At 43.1% G+C, this 16,573-nt stretch overlaps 1 protein-coding gene across 1 annotated transcript in view; it reads right to left on the minus strand.

Annotated features, from left to right (window-relative positions):
• The window catches only part of RYR3 (ryanodine receptor 3), a 352,315-nt gene that overhangs the window by 30,170 nt on the left and 305,572 nt on the right, over positions 1-16,573 (minus strand). The window contains exons 72-85 of the mRNA XM_059183407.1: positions 16,173-16,304; positions 15,584-15,696; positions 12,666-12,762; positions 10,915-11,021; positions 10,458-10,509; positions 9,531-9,587; positions 8,524-8,623; positions 8,291-8,370; positions 6,757-6,833; positions 4,167-4,240; positions 3,907-3,924; positions 3,444-3,524; positions 2,880-2,968; positions 1,794-1,922 (exon numbers count right to left, since the gene is read on the minus strand). Of these exons, the coding sequence (XP_059039390.1) occupies positions 1,794-1,922; positions 2,880-2,968; positions 3,444-3,524; positions 3,907-3,924; positions 4,167-4,240; positions 6,757-6,833; positions 8,291-8,370; positions 8,524-8,623; positions 9,531-9,587; positions 10,458-10,509; positions 10,915-11,021; positions 12,666-12,762; positions 15,584-15,696; positions 16,173-16,304 (1,206 nt within the window). The remainder of the gene's footprint in view (positions 1-1,793; positions 1,923-2,879; positions 2,969-3,443; positions 3,525-3,906; positions 3,925-4,166; positions 4,241-6,756; positions 6,834-8,290; positions 8,371-8,523; positions 8,624-9,530; positions 9,588-10,457; positions 10,510-10,914; positions 11,022-12,665; positions 12,763-15,583; positions 15,697-16,172; positions 16,305-16,573) is intronic.

Raw genomic sequence — 16,573 nt, forward strand, 5'->3', positions numbered from 1 at the left:
CTATGTATCCAACTCTAGCACATTTCCACATGGGCCAGTGGGCCATCTAGCTACTTCTTGCTTATCTGTAATCATTCAACAGTGAGAAGCCTGGCTCCTGCCATTTAGTAACGGCTCACTTCCATTATATGTGTAAAATGGTTGCAGAATTATTAACACATATCCCTAGGGGAAAAGCTTTAGCAACTAAAGTGCTTATGTACAGTTCCTTTTGCCTTTGGTCTTACAGTCAGTATTCATTCCCAAAGTTTCTTAGGTTAGCACCTTATTCCCCACCCCCTCAGTGAGATCATTTTGTATATTTCTCATACCCTTAGATTCTTCTGTCATGTTCTGCCTATGCTTCTCATCCTTAACTTTTCCTTAGATTTTGTTTCATCTTCAAATCGATCTTCTATAATAAATTTCCAAAAAGAACACAGGTACCACCTCAAGTTCTAGAAAAGGGTTGGCAGAATTCCCAAGGAAGGGGGCAGCATGAGAGGTAGTGCCTGACTTCCTAAATCATGTAAGCTTGTTTAAAAATCACTGTTTAAGGGGCGCCTGGATAGCTCAGTGGGTTAAGCATCTGCCTTCGGCCCAGGTCATGATCCCAGAGTCCTGGGATCAAGCCCAACATCAGGCTCACTCTGCCCCCACACCCTGCTTGTGTGTTCGCTCTCTCTCTCAAATAAATAAATAAAATATTTAAAAAGAAAAATCACTGTTCGTGTACATTTGATGTCTAATCCCTAGAAAATTCTAGATTCTTTTTGGAACAAAAAAGTTGTTGTAAGAAACTCACATTCACCAAAAAGAAGCTTCTTTTTTTACTTTGGGTTAAGTGCTCCAAGGGAAATTCTGAAGATTAGGATGGCTTCTCCAGAGAGCAAATCAAATGTTTGTCAAATCTGTTCAATGACCTCCCCAGATATTTCACATTCTGTGACACTTCAGATCAGTCACCTGTTTCTACAGTTCTGTCTCCATGTTCTTATAATCCTTGAGTAAAACAAGGATTGCTCTCTCCCTTAAAATCTTTCAAGTTGAGTCTTAGTTTTGTGTTTATTTTAATAAACAAATATGATTGGAGTGTGCTGGCGCACTCATTAGATAGTTTTTTTAAAAAATCTCCTACTACACCCCAGAGGACTGTGATACGGCTACTGACTTCATAGGAAATTAGGCCCAAGTACATCCTTTCCACAGTCATTAGACTACTGCATGCAATAACCAGAGACTGCTATAAATGGAAAGAATGCTGTGAGATCTAAATATTCAACTGGAAATTCATTTTAAATTTGACTGCCATTGGACATAGTTTATGTGCTGCTAAACTCTTTTCCAAGGAGTTTATTTTCTGACAAACTTTATAGGTTCTTCATCCCAAGACTCAACATCATTTATCTCTTTATTCCTTCATTCTATCAATTGTGCACTCGACCCCTCATGCTTAATGAGTAGCTAGGGTGATCCACACATGCTAGAAATGAAGAATTTTAGATCAAATAAGAAATTTTCCACCCACAAAAATTTTCAATCTAAGAGGGAAAGGAAAATGTAACTAGGTAAATGCAAAGAGTGTGTGCCAATGCTAGGAACAGATCACAGTGAAAGACCATGAACTGTAGCTTCTCCTAGAGAGTAGTCCTCTCGAAATACTCTTCTATACGTGGTTCCTATTCGTGGCTCCACATTGCCAGTGCCAGGTCTGGAGGCACAGTCCATAAAGCCGTGCTATTATTCCATAGGGAATACAAAATACGGGGCATTAAAAAAGCTCTGTTCTCAAGCCTGCACTCTGCAGCACGTACCTGGATATATTCTGTAAGAGAATTGAAAATCTGCTTCGTGACTGCCAGAGCTTTGGAAAAATTGTGCTGTCCAGATTCGTCAATGATGTCCTTCCCTGAATAATACCAGTAGAAATCACTGATTGACTCCTAAGAACAAACAAGGAGAGTTAAGTGTTTCTTAAACTTCCAGTCAGTGAAGCTAAAAACCCAAGGTTCAGAAAGAGTACAGGAGAAACCCACATTTCTATGACCTCCTCCTTAGTACAGAAACCTAGGAAGAAGCTCAGAGATACCTAATCCCTAGCATCTCTGAAGAGCATATACTCCTCTAAAAAAGACCAGATAGGAGAGAGGATGGTGTTCAGCAGGACACGGGTGACCACGAGGCAGGAAAACTCACTCACAATGAAAAATGTACATTAAAGGTAATCATAATTATCATCCAACTAACTGGCACAAGAGCAGGGACATAAGAGCTAACACTGGGAAGTGCCAGAGGTTATTCTGACCCATGGCCCTGTAGGACATCTCTCCATCTTTGCAACCATCCTATGAGACAGGTGCTACCCATTCTATAGATGAGAATGTCAGAACACAGGGAGGTTAAAGAGATTGCTCTAGTAAGTGGCAGAACCAGGAGGAAGACTTAGCAGAGAGGAGAGAGAATCCTTTTTTTAAAATGTTTGTGTAGATTTTCCTGTCATTATTAGGATTTCATTCAAACAGTTAAACAGAGTGACTTCTCAGGCACTAAGAACTTGTACACTCATCCTATTCCCACTATCTCCTGTACCTCTCTTTTCTAGTGAAAATCTGTTTCCATTCACGTATTGTGGCTCTCGGGCACTGTGGTGAGGTTTTCACTGGCAAAACTGAGGTAAACTGGCATTTCATCCAAGATGATTGGATACTTAACCACTCCCCCTATTTCAGTTTTCAAATACAGGTTTTTAGGTATTTGACTTCTCATAAGTGTGTGGACATAGGATATAACACTGTTCTTATTGGGGCTGGCCCAGACCCTGGGCCTTCCCTGATCCTATGCAATAGTCTTTAGCTTCTGGAAATGTGCGTGAGCCATGCCACCGTCCAAGGCCCACTGACCTGCAGACGCAAGAGGTAGTCCACGGTACTGATGATGACGTTTATGGTGGTGGTATTGCCCATCTGAGTCCGCAGGAAGTTCTGAAAGTCTAAGAACACCAGGGCTATGTTAGGGCCTCTCTCGTCATGCCGAGGACGCTGGGCAAGCACTCTTGGCTAAACTCAGAAGAGACATGCTGTGTAAAAAGCCTTACAAGATCACCCCGTTTGGGTCCTGCAGGACAGGGTCCTTCCCTGACCCCTCCCATCCTTGTGAGGCCAGAAAGAGGACTTAACGAGCCCCAGGGATTTGACGGAGAGGGGTGGGTGTTTAGAGTCACCTTCTGAAGATTCTGGAAGCCACTCAGTCTGGGTGGTGCTAAACAACACCAGCCCTTAAGCTCAAGTCATTTTTCCAATGAGGGTTTTTTTGTTTTTTTGTTTTTTTTTAAATTTTATTGAGGAATGGATTAACTGTTGTCCTTGAGTCAGCAGCTGGTTGTATGAAATGTGGCATCCTGAGCTGAATCATAATTTGGCACCTGAATGTTGTTTTCCTTTGACAAATCAATCTGTTCTACTTACCACTGTTATGTCCTTCACAAAGTAACTGCAGGAACCGAAAGAGATCACGAGTAAACTCGTCATTCTGGAGTACTTTTTCACCTTGAAAACAGAATACTGGTGAGCATTTGTTTGGCTTCTCAACCCAGACCACTTTGCAAGGCAAATAGCCGCAAAAGTGACAAAGGGCCTGCATCAGAACAGTTCAGAAAGGGAACTTTAAATGAAGGGGGGAAAACCCCAGTAACCTGGAACCAAGCCAACGAAGTGAGCCCTGGAATGCGTTTGTCAGGAAAACAGCTAGGCTGCTCGCAGTAATGGCTCACAGTCCAGAACCCATGCTTTACGGATGGAAAATGCTTCTTTAATTAAGCATCAGAATACTGAGTTAAGCTTCACATGCAACTACCAAGCCTAAAAAATGTGTCTACACCGCAGGACTCACATGCATGGTAGACAACTGGGGCCAGACTCTCAGACTTACCACGCTCACGCACAATGACTGGTGAAAAGAGAAAAACAGAAGGCAAAGTAAGAAAAACCATAAACACCATGATAAACTGTGTTTAGTTAAGGCTGGCTCTGTGATTACATCCAGCCTTTATCAAAGCTACCAATGGGAAGAGTTTGCTGAAATTGGGCAAGTCCTTGCAGATTAAGAAGCACTGAGTAGGGGCTCTAACCAGAAATAGTTAATTATGGTAACCAGGGAGAGAACAGCCTCCACATTTATTAGTTACTTACGTGTTCCTTCCTCAGTAACCATACCCAGGCCTTCTGCTTTATTCTGCCTTTCAAACGCATTCAAATCAAGGACACTTGTAAGAGACGAGAGAAAACAAGGTTCAGGGCTATGCACACTGGGAAAATGGATTTCTAATGTCAGTGCATTTATTGACTAAGAATATCTTGTCCTTGGGTTATCATAAATGGTCTAACACAGTGCCGTGTGGCTCAAAGCCTAGCAGTTCCCTGGGTTTGCGTCAAGAGTGTTGCCCAAGGATGCCTATAAGCTCTCAGGCATGCACTGAGAGGGGTCAGAAGAACTTACAATGACTGCCCTTGTTTGTCCAGATTGAGTTCTTTCTTATGCATGAAGATTTAGAAAGGTTTCCCAAATAAAGAAGGAATAATCTGTTTCTGCGATTTCCCTAAAGAAAGTCTACTTTAAACTGCACAAATTAATGCTCCCCTCCCACATTTACCTCTTTTCTCCCTGAATCATAAGAACTGTGGTTTTAGGGCTTGGGAGGAATGCTCACGGACAGTGCTTCGGAGTTCAGAGTTCAAAGGGCCACACCCTTTTAGAATTCTTGTGTCATTCAAAAGCCAACAGTAGCAGAGGTTAAGCTTTCTGGAGGTAGTGGTGTCCCTGAACCTGAAACAAGCTAGCCTTTTTTTTTTTTGGTCTCCACTTTCTGTGAACTTCCCAATCACAGCCACCCCCAAATCCTACCTAGTACAACCACAGAGTTTGATAAGGAGGACAACGTGTAACCATATTATTTCCAACTGGGGCTCATTCTGTTTCTCTAACAGATTCTCCTTCCCCAATCTGAAAGGCTTTAATAGACCCTAACATGGGTTATGTCTCACAAAAACACAGCTGCTAAGGCAGCTTATGGCTGAATCCATGAAGATTCTGTAAAACTTTGCCTTCCCGGTACCACCAGGCAAAGGAAATGACCATTGGATTGGAAAGATGTCAGGGAAAAAAACCACATCATTTCTTTACCCCTTTTAGGGAGCCACATATCTTCTGCAAGTTAGATGAATTTTAAAGAGAAAACAGTGAAAATTCCTATTGCCATATAGTTGGTTTTTCCCAGATTCTGGTGTAGAAAAGTTCTTCTCAATAACACAAAACCATCTTTCTATTTTAGCCTTGTTGTTAAGGGAAGAGAGCAGGGAAGTAGGATCTTTGGACAAAGAGGAGCAGTTCTGATTCAGGAGAGTATCTGAGGGAACAGATATTTCTGATCCTTACTCCATTCCAAAACACCCATTTCAAATGTTTTAATTTCTCTAATGTTTTGGTATTTTACCAATATGTATTATTTTTATAATTAACAAAAATCATGAAATATCTTAAAACTTCTGTTAGTACTCACTTGGCCTCTAAAGGCATGTCACCTGTCCCTCTAAGCCATAATTACGAATGAGTTTAATAATATGAAGTATTAGATACTACTAAGAGAACACTTAGAAATTTAATTGAGAATTTTGTGGGCAACATGGAACTGAATTGCCTTGAGTTTTGTCATTCTGAGTCCACACGTAGTGGACTCAGTGAAGTCAGGCCTGGCAATATTACATTTTCTTTTCTTGAGAGAGGTAATAAACGAGTTGGTTGTTGGTGTGGGAAAAAAAATGGAGCTCAGAAAAAGGGATTGTACTGCAGCTCAAATATGTTCCCTCTCACCCCAGGGTACATAAAATATTTATTCCATCAAACAAGGTTAGCAAAATTATGAAGTCCACCAAAGGGAAGTATGTCCATCTTGCAAATTTTTAAGTGGAAAACGTAATAACTCTATTTTTAAGAATATTAATTAGATGCAAATTAGCTAGATAATTATAACTCTGATTTCTTTTAGAACGAGTTACAGACTATTCAAAATACATATGAATCTTAGAGAGTAAGCTGATGCTTAGAAAGACTGCTAGCTTGTTTCCAAAATGAGTAGGCATGATAACCTTAAACAACTTATGGCTCTGCATCATTCATCCATCAGGGGGTCAGCCATGAGAGGAGGTTACATATGTGGTAATAAAAGTAGAAGTTCAATGCTTTGTTTTTTAGGCTATGGCAAAATGTTCCCATGTTAGGATGGACCTCTGCTGAAATGCCTGTGTCAAAATATGTACCCACCAAATACTTAATCAGGCTCAAAGAACTGTTAAGGATGAAGATGAACAGAGGGCCTAACGAAAACATAGCCTTGAGTAATACTGAGGCATTCCTCCGCTTTTCCATTCTTTCCTGGTTTGGCTTTTATGAGCATATGTGTTAGGAGAAACACTCAGGTCTGAGGAAAATGACATACCAAAGAAAAGGAGGTAAAGGTGATCGATCAAAAAACCAAACTAGGTGTGTGTTTTTGTGTGTGTTTGTGTGTCTGTCTAATGGAGATTACATTTCCCCTTCTGTATGCTATTTGAATATAAGCCTGAAGCTGGAGGAACAATACCGACCTTCTTAGCTTTCTAAAGCAGGTTAAGTCCTTCCTCAACAATTCCATGATAAGCTAGTTTATTTTGTGGTCCCACTCCTACCCCATTCCTTTTCCTTCTGAACAGAAAAAAATGCTATAGGTGGTTTTCCCATATTTACCTGCAAGACTGCATAAGACCAGAAAGGCTTTGAAAGAATCCAGCATCCTTTTTCTCCTTTAGGTAATCTAGCATTTTCTACAAGGGAGACATATTTCAAAAGGAAAAGTGATGTAAATTACACCACAAGTACTGACCCTCCCAACTAGAATGGAGAAATGTCAAGTCCCAGTCACATGACGTCATGTCCAGGGTGGTGGTTCGTAAAGTTGGGTAAGCATTAGAACCACCAGTGGCTTTCCACCTTCCATGTGCCTGAGCCCCACCCACCCTCTTCCTATGGAACCAGAATCTCTTCAGGTCGACATTTTATTTTGTAAAGGTCCACTGTTACTTCTGCTCAGGGCAGTACAGTAGATCATTGACATTCATAGATTTACTCTTTGAAGCCTCTCCCACTTGGGAATAAGCACCAAGACTGTGATCTAGTAAAACGTTCCTGGAGTATCATCTGAAAAACTCATGAGCTGAGTCTGATGCATTGGAGCAAAGGAGCTTAGCCAGGAAAAAGCCTAGTTGAGAGCTCAGTATCTTACAATCAGACTTTGTTTTCTCTGTTCTCTGTTACTGGGAATGCAGGAACTTATGATGTCTGACATCATAAAAATATTTTTAAAAAAATGTCCTGCAAGAAAATCACCTGATGGGGTGGTGATGGAAGAGAACAGAAGGTGAAGGGTGTTTCAGAAAATGGTAGTTCTTTCATGACAAATTTGTTTGGGATGCATTAAAGGCTGAGGCAGATTATATGTAATAGTGGTAGCTAGGAATTTGGAGGTTCTCACGAGCCCTGTGCTATAACCCTCACAAATACCACGAGTCTTTCAAATGTCAGTTTCCTGTGCATACAAAGGCTTTCAGCCGGAGCCTGCAGTGCCCTGGGGACACCAGAATATTCCTGGCTCCTGCAGCCAGCTTTAATTCAGACACTGCTGCCTGGATTCCCTGTGCCTGGAGCTCCACGCTAGGCTTCCGCGTGTTGCCTCAGTGAATGCCTGCAGGCAGGGCCATTTTGCTGCATTATTAAGTACTACGCTCTCCATCCCAGAACAGAGCCTGCCCTCAGTGCAGAGTCAGCAATCCCAATGTGGTGAAGGAATGAATGAACAAATGAACCAATGAACAGGAAACAGGTGTCTGGGGCTATGAACTCCACTTCACTGGTTGGGCTCCTTGCTCACGGTATGACAACTAACACAATCAGTTAAAGTACAAACCTAAGGCTTAGTAAATGTCCTCTAGAGCCTCTCTATGCAAAAAATCATCCAATCATGAAAAAAACCTGGATGTTTTTTGCTTAGAACCCCAGCTAAACCCTCTCTGTTGAGTACACATTTGTCTATAAACTCCCGGGTCTGTCTTTTCCTGTGTTCCTGGCAACTCTGATGTAATTGGCCACTAAGGACAAACACCAGCAGGGGTGCTTCTGGGGGGTCCCCCTGCTCAGCAGAGCCAATACTCTTCCCCAGAGCATGACAGTTGTCCAACAGGTATACCCCAAGAAGTCTTCACGACCCAGTGGGAGCCCCCCGTACCTGCTGCACGCCGGCGTTGCCCCCATTCAGAATGGCGATGCCCAGCTTCAGAGTCTCAACCACCATGGGGCTCATCTCACCTGCCATGGTGAAGATTCGATTGAATCACCAAAAAAACGGAGGGTAAATCACATCTACAGGGCTTTATCAGGACTCTTTAATAATGATTTCATCTCACAGCATGCTGTCTCTGTGGGAGCGATGGGGGCCTAGCCACAAAGTCACGGAATCACCTTTGCTGGCACTTATCATCTGAAGGACCATCTCTGCAGCTCCCCGCTCATGCAGCCGTGCTTGTTGGTAGAGGGTTTTCTGCTTTTCCATCTCTTTCTCCTGGGGAAAAAAAAAAAAAAAAAACAAAGCAGGGAAAAACTTGTTTATCCTTGGGCCATTTGCCATGCAAACGTAAACCAAGAGAATCTGTACTTGCACACATAATTTTGGATAAGGAAATCTTCTGAATTTGATTTCCAGACACTATGTCAGCTTTCCAAAACTGTCCATCCACAAACCACTCATAGTTTGATGATGACTTTCCTACTTTTCATACTGGTAGGAAACATAGCCCATTCTCCTGTAATACTCTCATTCTAGGAAGTGACCCCAGATTAAAATGGGTTTGTTTTCCATGTTTCATCACACAGGGAAGGCTGCTGAGGGCTCAGCTGAAGCCTATCTGCCCAAATGTAGAAAACACCCATTTATCTAGAATACTCAGATCGCCGTTAACAGAGACTCTTCTAGATATGGAACACTACAATGCCAAGGCCTTCCAGAACTGTAATTTTATTAATTTGATCTTACTGTTACACACTTTGTCTATGAAGAGAGTTATCAGTAAATTAATATGGTTTTATCTTGGGAAATTCCATGTCCCACACTGCCTCAAAATCAAAATTGCGACTAATGACATTTACAGAATAAGGATGCAAAACCATCTCAGTATTTCCGTTGCTTTGAGTTTACATTTTTTGGATCTTTGAATTTGTCCTTCTCTGTCCCCTGTTACTACCATATTTGGGTAGGAGTGCAAAATTTCCCAGAAGACCCAACCTGTGAGGGGGGTTTGCTCCAGAAGACTGACAAGAGAACTGTGGCTAGTGGGTGTGCCTTGTGCGCACAGACTCTTGTTTTTGCCACCAGATACATGCGGTGGGTAAGGCACATGGTTCATGTCAGCACCCATCTCTGAGGGCCTGCCAGTTGGCTTTGGCTTTGGCCAATCTTCATAAAAACTTACTTCGAATGTTTTCTCCTTGTCTTCCTCTTCTTCTTCGTCCTCCCCACTCTGACAACTCTGGATTCCACGGAGCAGAGAAAGGAGGAGACAAATGAAAGTGAGTCTAACAGACGAGACTGTTCTACAGAGCAAGGGCATGGGATGAGATGTAATTCATAGGCACCTCAGGATCTCAGCACTTGTGAAAACCAAGAACATTTTGACCACTGTGGGGCAACATTCTACTCAAAATGTCTTTTTTGTAGTTACCAAGGGGTTCCAAAAGGAGAAGTGGGAACCCTGAGCTCATACAGTCAATGGCGACCCATCCAGTTTAACCACAGAATACATGTACATGAAGCTGGGAATGCCCTTTCTACACAAAAGCCAGGGCCTTGGCAAGAAGTCAAGTCCACAAATCCCTCTTTCTGTCAGACGGGGTGTGGTGGGGGGGGGTTGCCTGTTTGAGAAGGAGCAGTTCTCTTACTACTCAGCATCCTGGTGGCCGCTATCCCCCTCCATGACATAGGAATAATATAACTCGCCTTTGCCAGAGCACTAGGCTCTCATTCCAGGTTTTAAAGCCTATTTCCAAATGTACTGAATTTCCTTCACCTACAGGTATGTTGGAACTTTTGGGTGTGTGCTCAACGTTGACTGGAAAGGTAAGAATAGTCTGTATGCCTGAACTCCCCATAGCGGGCCTGGAGCCGCCATGTGTACAACATGCTGGCATCCACCATTTCTGCAAAGCTTCAAAGTTTCCTTATGAGGACAGTGGAATAGTTTACTAATGTCACCCCTGTAGTACATGAACTGTGCAGTGCCTGGAACCCAGGTCATGACCGAGTCCTACACCCCGCTGTTCAAAATGACAGTTTCCCTGTGTCCACAGATGTAAAAGGGAAGACAGAAAGGCTGAGACAAGGGGCAGAAACGCAGGTGTACCTTGGCCATCATGCTGGAATAGGACGTGTACAAAGGGTCATCTTCCAGTTTGCTGGAAAGAATGGAGGAAATATTTAGCAGGCTACATTTTGGACCCAGCAGAAAAGACTAAGAGCCACAGAGATCTTACATTATAGATACCAGTGAATTAATCAGAAAAACCCTCCTCTCACCCAGATTCTTAGAAACTACTCTGAAAATGTGAAAAAGCACTGGCTGATGGAATTCAGGTTGGAAGGCAACCGTTCCATGCTAATCTTCAGCCTCCACATCTGACATTACGACGAGAGGGCTGTGGCTCATAAGTTTGCCTAGATGTTTCTTGATGGCCAATAGGGCAGCAAGGAGGGCCGCTCAAATCTGTCATCCCCTTTCTGGGCACTGCCCGCTGTGAGACGAAGGTGTGGGGCTGGCAGCACCGTGCCTGGGAGAAGCAGGGAGTTCTGGTGGTGCTGACCTCCTCTCCGTGAGAGCATTGCGGCTAAAATGGAGAATGATCTGATGAAGTGGGTCTGGTTGCTTTTCCATCTCCTCCTCCTCCTCCTCTTCCACCTTGGGGGATTTCTACACAAACCAATACAGACAGGTTTTAGGCATGGATCTCAGCATGCGCCACATAAATGCATGCGAACAAAGAGACGGCAAAGCGCAAAGCACAGAGTGCGTCCGATAAAAGCACGAAGAGAAACCACTATGTCATATGTTTATTTCAGGACAAGAGGCCCCAAGGATGCAAGGTTTGGGACAAAATATGTATATATATGTATAATATATATTTCAGCCAATCAAAGAAACAGCAATTTTAGGTTCAAACGAGATGAAAGGAAAAGCAAAAGCCTGACCACAGGGGAGGAGTCCTCTGTCAGCAGAACTCTCATGCAAGCCCTGGGCACCCAAATTCAGGAGGGAAGCTCTGGAGAGTCCCCTGAGAGGCTGGACCTCTCAGTTAACATCTGAAATTTCTCTTGGAGAGCTGGGCTGGAAATAGGGTGGGACAAGGGTTATTAAGCACTGAGGCCATTTGGGGTCTGATACTATCCTAGACTCAAGCCAGTTCACCATTTCTTTCCTAACCTCACTGCTGATTCTAAAAATCTTATTGCTTCAGAGATATCCCAGCATGGAGCTGCAAGCCTCGCAGTTACTCCCCTCATTAAGTCTTTTCTCAACCTCCTTTTACAGAAAAGGAAATCGCGTCTGACGCAGGGGTAAAAGTGAGTTTCTAGCAACAGCACAGCCTGCAGGGTGTACCACATTCAGTAAACTGGTGAGAACTACACAGGCTGCGTGAATGACTGAGAAGTGGAGGGCCAAAGTGATGCTCGTTGTCAACCTCACACTCATCAAGGAACTGGGAAAACCGAGGAACTATCATTCTCACTGATGGGACTCTAGGAAAAGGACAAAGGGCATGAAGACAAATGGGAGAAAAATGGGAGAGAAAGGATTAAATGCAAAAAAAAAAAAAAAAAAAAAAAAAAAAAAAGAGGGAGAAGGAAAAGAAAGAGAGGGTGTTAGGGAAGGAGAAAGAAACAGAAGAAAGACCGAGTATGAGACACACAGAGTGAGATTAACAGAAAGAGTAAGGGATAAGAGAAAAAATAAATGGGAGAAATAAGGATTTAAAAAAAAAGAACCATGGGTTGGCCAAAGGAGAGAAAAGTTTATTTTCTGTCTGTACCATGACGAGGTTTTGTGGTGCTTCTGCAATAAGTTTTGTCCCCTTGCATGTTGCTTTAAGTCATTCTGGGGGCATGAAGTCTGTTAGCGACAGGGCACGACACATTTTCTGTAGGGCTCGCATAGAGAAACACAAGGTGCAGGAAGGGGCTTCAGATGTGCCTTCCCTAAAGCAGAGCCTCTGACCGGAAATGCAGAGCCTGGGTTAGGGCGGGGTGGCCTCCTGCAACCGATGGTGCTCAAAACTTAACTTAGCATGAACTTCCCATCGCATGGCTGTGCATCCCAAGAAATATTAGTTGTTAATAATGATGAGGAGGATGGTAACAGTTCTAGCACCTCCAAGCAAAATTCATCCTCTGGCTCTTATGACCCTTAGCAGGGCCTTCTCTGAGTGTTTATACAGTTAGTTCTTTTCAAATTGATATGCCCGATTCTTTGTGAATGTTTAACTGTTAGAACACACACGCAAATACAGAGGTCAGATCCATTCACACCCATACTGCTTCCAGCTGGGTCAGTACTTACAGCCAAATCCTGTACTAGTTTCTCTTCAAAAGAATACTCCTCTGTTTCTATCCAAAATCTCTGATAGCCATGGAGGAAGAGGTTAATGGAGCGGTGCCTGAGCAGAAGGGTTGAGAGTGAGGTCAAGAGGGATCCGTGGGACACCTTGTTTTAGTCTGGGTGTTAACAGTTAGTAAGCAGGACAGACTTTTGTACAATTCTTTCCTCTGATTGGTCAGGGTAGCCAGCGGTACACCAGAAGCATTTGTTTTGAAGAAACCAGAACCCTCTAGCATGGCACTTCGTGAATGTCTAGAACACCTTCTGAATGAATTAACAATGGTTAGTGGGAGACCAGGTGGTAACTATAATCCTACCCTGGCCACAATGGGTCTTTATCACATTTGTACTCTAAAGAGAAAGAATTCATTGGGCCAAGAAATGGTCCTGAAGGATTTGCTTAATATGGCAAGGTGGTTATCGCTTTTGGCAGATAACCTGCCCAGGTCATCACATCTAAGTCATGCTGATGGTGAGTGGTTTGGTCTCAGATCTACTGAAAGCAACAAAGCTTGAGTCCTTTATAGGGTCTCCAAGGAACTACACCTCCAAGGCTCTCCAGCATTTACTTAGGAAGGCAAGACTTAGGTGAGCTGCTCTGACATCCTAACTTCGGTGTGCCTCATGGATTCCGGGGGGTGGCCCCCATACCTGGAAACACTGAAGAAGCAGCAAGAGCCACTCACCCTCTATAAGCCAGGACTAACTCCTGGGAATGTTGCACTGAACAGCAGTTAGCTGATTACCAAATGTGAGGATACTGGGGAGGAGGGAAGGAAAGAAAAGTAAGATGCAGGTCAACACCAAAGTCGTCCAAGCCCTGGCCATGTTTTCCGGCAGAACACAACCTTGCCATCTTTCTTCAAATTCTGACCAATCAGAGCTCTTTTTAAAAAATTGTACAAATTTGGGTTTTTATGATAGTGTTAAATCATGATCAAGAAAGGAGGAGTGTGCAGAAAATGAGCAGGTCTCTCCACAGGTTACATTACCATTAAAATGGGTATAAGCCTGTCATACTGAGTTTTTTCATTAACCTTTTCCAGCCAAACCCGTTGAAAGGTGCTCAGGAAGAAATTGTTAATTTTGTGTCTGGAGAAAAGCACACAGGTTGTCTTTTAAAAACTAACATCAGAGAAACAGTTTGCACATAATAAAATAAATCCCTTTAGCCCTTTAATATGGAGGACTCCATGCAGTTTAGATCATGACAAGATGGAGAAGGGAGTGATCATCATCATCAGTCTTAGTTTTTATTATGGTTGTTAGAAAAATCTGCCCAAGCTCCTCCATGCTTGGGAGAAATCCAGGCATGGGTTAGTGGTGGGGCTGGCCACGTTTCGTCAAAGACCTAGTAAATCCCTCGATGTACTCTTGCCCATACAAAGGCAGAACTGCTGAAGGAGCAACTGATGTATGAGAAAATGGTACTAACATATTCAGTGGATTTAGAAAACAATGCTTGTTTTGTGAGATGTCATTTTGCCTTGCTGGCTCTGGAGACGTGCTTAGGGCTAAGCCCTTCCTGAGGTCCCATTACCATCCAGGGCCTGAACCTCTGCCAGGGAGGAAAGTGAATGCCTTTTGATGCTTCACCCCTTTTAGGAAAGAGACAAAAGTCCTGTCCATTTTTGCTTTCTCTACTGAGCTATTTGAATTTCTCCTTGTTGCCTGGATATCAGTGGTCTTCATAGCCATTACTATTTGTCTGATTTTTTTTTCCTGCTTTTTATTCTTGAGTTCCATTTGATTTTGTGACCCCTCATCCTCCTCCAAAGATACCAATCTGTATTGTCAGGAGACCTGTAGGAGCAGCTGTGTGTCTCAGAGGTTATGGTTCTTCACTATCTTCAAAAACCCTAACAGGAAAGCTTAGTTGGTCATCTGGCTCAGGACAGGATGACAGGGCACTCTGGACAACTGATGGCCAGGAAGGATGACCTGATGAAAGCAAGTGTCCAGCACAGGAAGAGACTTTTATTGAATATTCCAAGGAAACTTTTATTTATGTGGGATTCAGAAAATACCTTTCTGAGTCAGTTTACTTTTCCTAACTGGTTAAGGATGGTTCATACTGATTTGCAAGTTGAAGAAGCAGAGGTTGATACTCAATTTGCAGCTTTGCTTACTGATCCCAGGCTGGACCTTGTGGACTCTGCCATCAGTCTGAGGATGGGAGTGTTGCCACATCTCCAGTGATAATGAGTCAAGTGTTAGTGGTCAGTGTTTGCCCAGTCTGCATGGATACTCTGCAATGCATTGATACAGCACATTTCAGAAAAGCCTTTGCATATTTCTGACTTCAGAGTATAGATTAACCATGCAGATAAGGCAACATGCCCAGGATTGACCTCTTGGGACATCTTTAGCCAGTTCCCTTTCTTCATCTCGAAGGTAAATACACTGTGCTCAAAGATTCTCAAGTTACATTTCTGTACCTGCTGAGGAAACAAAGTAACTGGGGGACCATCCAAGTACCTCAGCATAGAAATATGGTTTGATCTGTTGATGGAATTTGGGGTAAAGCATTTTGGAAAGAGTTCTTTTTCTACAGTTCCTTTATAGCCTCACAAAGTACCCCACCTCAAGAAAACTAAGAGCTTCTGTATGCTCACCTGGCTGACTTTAAGGTGTAAAATGGGGGGCTAAGAGGCACAGGACACTAGGGAATCACATCTGTTTTCAGCTCTTCTGCTTACCTGGATTTCCTTAGTAGGATGTTACACTACACGTAGACTGTAATGGCATCATGGATGGAGGACTCCAATTTCCACCCCTTGGATCATGAATATCAGTGCCAGAAGACAGTACAGCTGTGGGAGGATACCTTAATACCCATTGCTGGCTCCCATGCCAGAAGAAAGGGACAGAATACTTGCCTGGGCAGGTTGTAGAGAGGGGCCATCCTGAAACAGGCCACCACTGCCCGTTTCCGCTGCTTTGACAACAGTTTGTGCCAGACCGCCTTCTTGGACCTCAAAGGCTGTTCCACCTGAGAAGAAAACACGGGGGTAGGTGTGCACTAGGCTAACTTTGTGGCAGAAGGTAGTCGCCTGCAACCCAGATTTCTCAATCCTGGAAGAATTCTTATTTCTCAACCATAGTCAGCAAAAGGTACACAGCACTGAACTACGGGGTTTGTAGAGATCCGACATTTTCTTCCTTCTCCCAAATATCTGCTTTTGGAGGTTTACTGCCTAAGAGCAGCTTTACAACTGGGTAGAGGATTTGAATGAGTCATTTGATCTAATGGTGAAAATTTGTAAAAACTCTTGGAAGGGAAAGATTTGAGGAGTCTGCTATCATGGGGCACAAGATGACATTTGGGTGTGAGCTGGGATGTTTCTTGTTCCTAGCTTTGGGTCTTATGAGAACAATCTACCTAAAAGCAGAGTGTGGAAAGGAGCTTTAATATTCAAAAACCAGGGTGATTTTGCTTCCTCAGTCCTCAGGGTAGGTGCTTCTTACCTGCTCCAGGTGGAACACCGCTGCTGAAATTCTCTGTACACGCTCTATGGTCTTTTCTGCATTGAAAGGTTCTTCACTCTTTAGAACATCTTTGTAGAGGTTCAGTTGCCACTTTACTGCTGGGTCATCAGACTGAAAATTAAAGCACACACCAGGTCAGCAATCTTGTATTGAAAAAGCCTTTACTCCTCACAAGGTGCCAGAGGAATTGAGATTCTTGTATTATTGCTTCTTTCTCGTTTTCTCTATTATCTTCACTGACACATTGTACATCTATATAGGAACCTTTCATTCTAGTCTGTATCTCTTAACTCATGCCATATTTCCAAACCTTTCTCTCTTTACTAACTTCTAATTTCCTGAAAGCAATCTTCCAATTCATAAATTCTCTTTTCAGCTGT

The sequence above is a fragment of the Mustela lutreola genome, chromosome 7 (genome assembly GCF_030435805.1).
Source record: "Mustela lutreola isolate mMusLut2 chromosome 7, mMusLut2.pri, whole genome shotgun sequence".
Lineage (NCBI taxonomy): Eukaryota > Metazoa > Chordata > Mammalia > Carnivora > Mustelidae > Mustela > Mustela lutreola.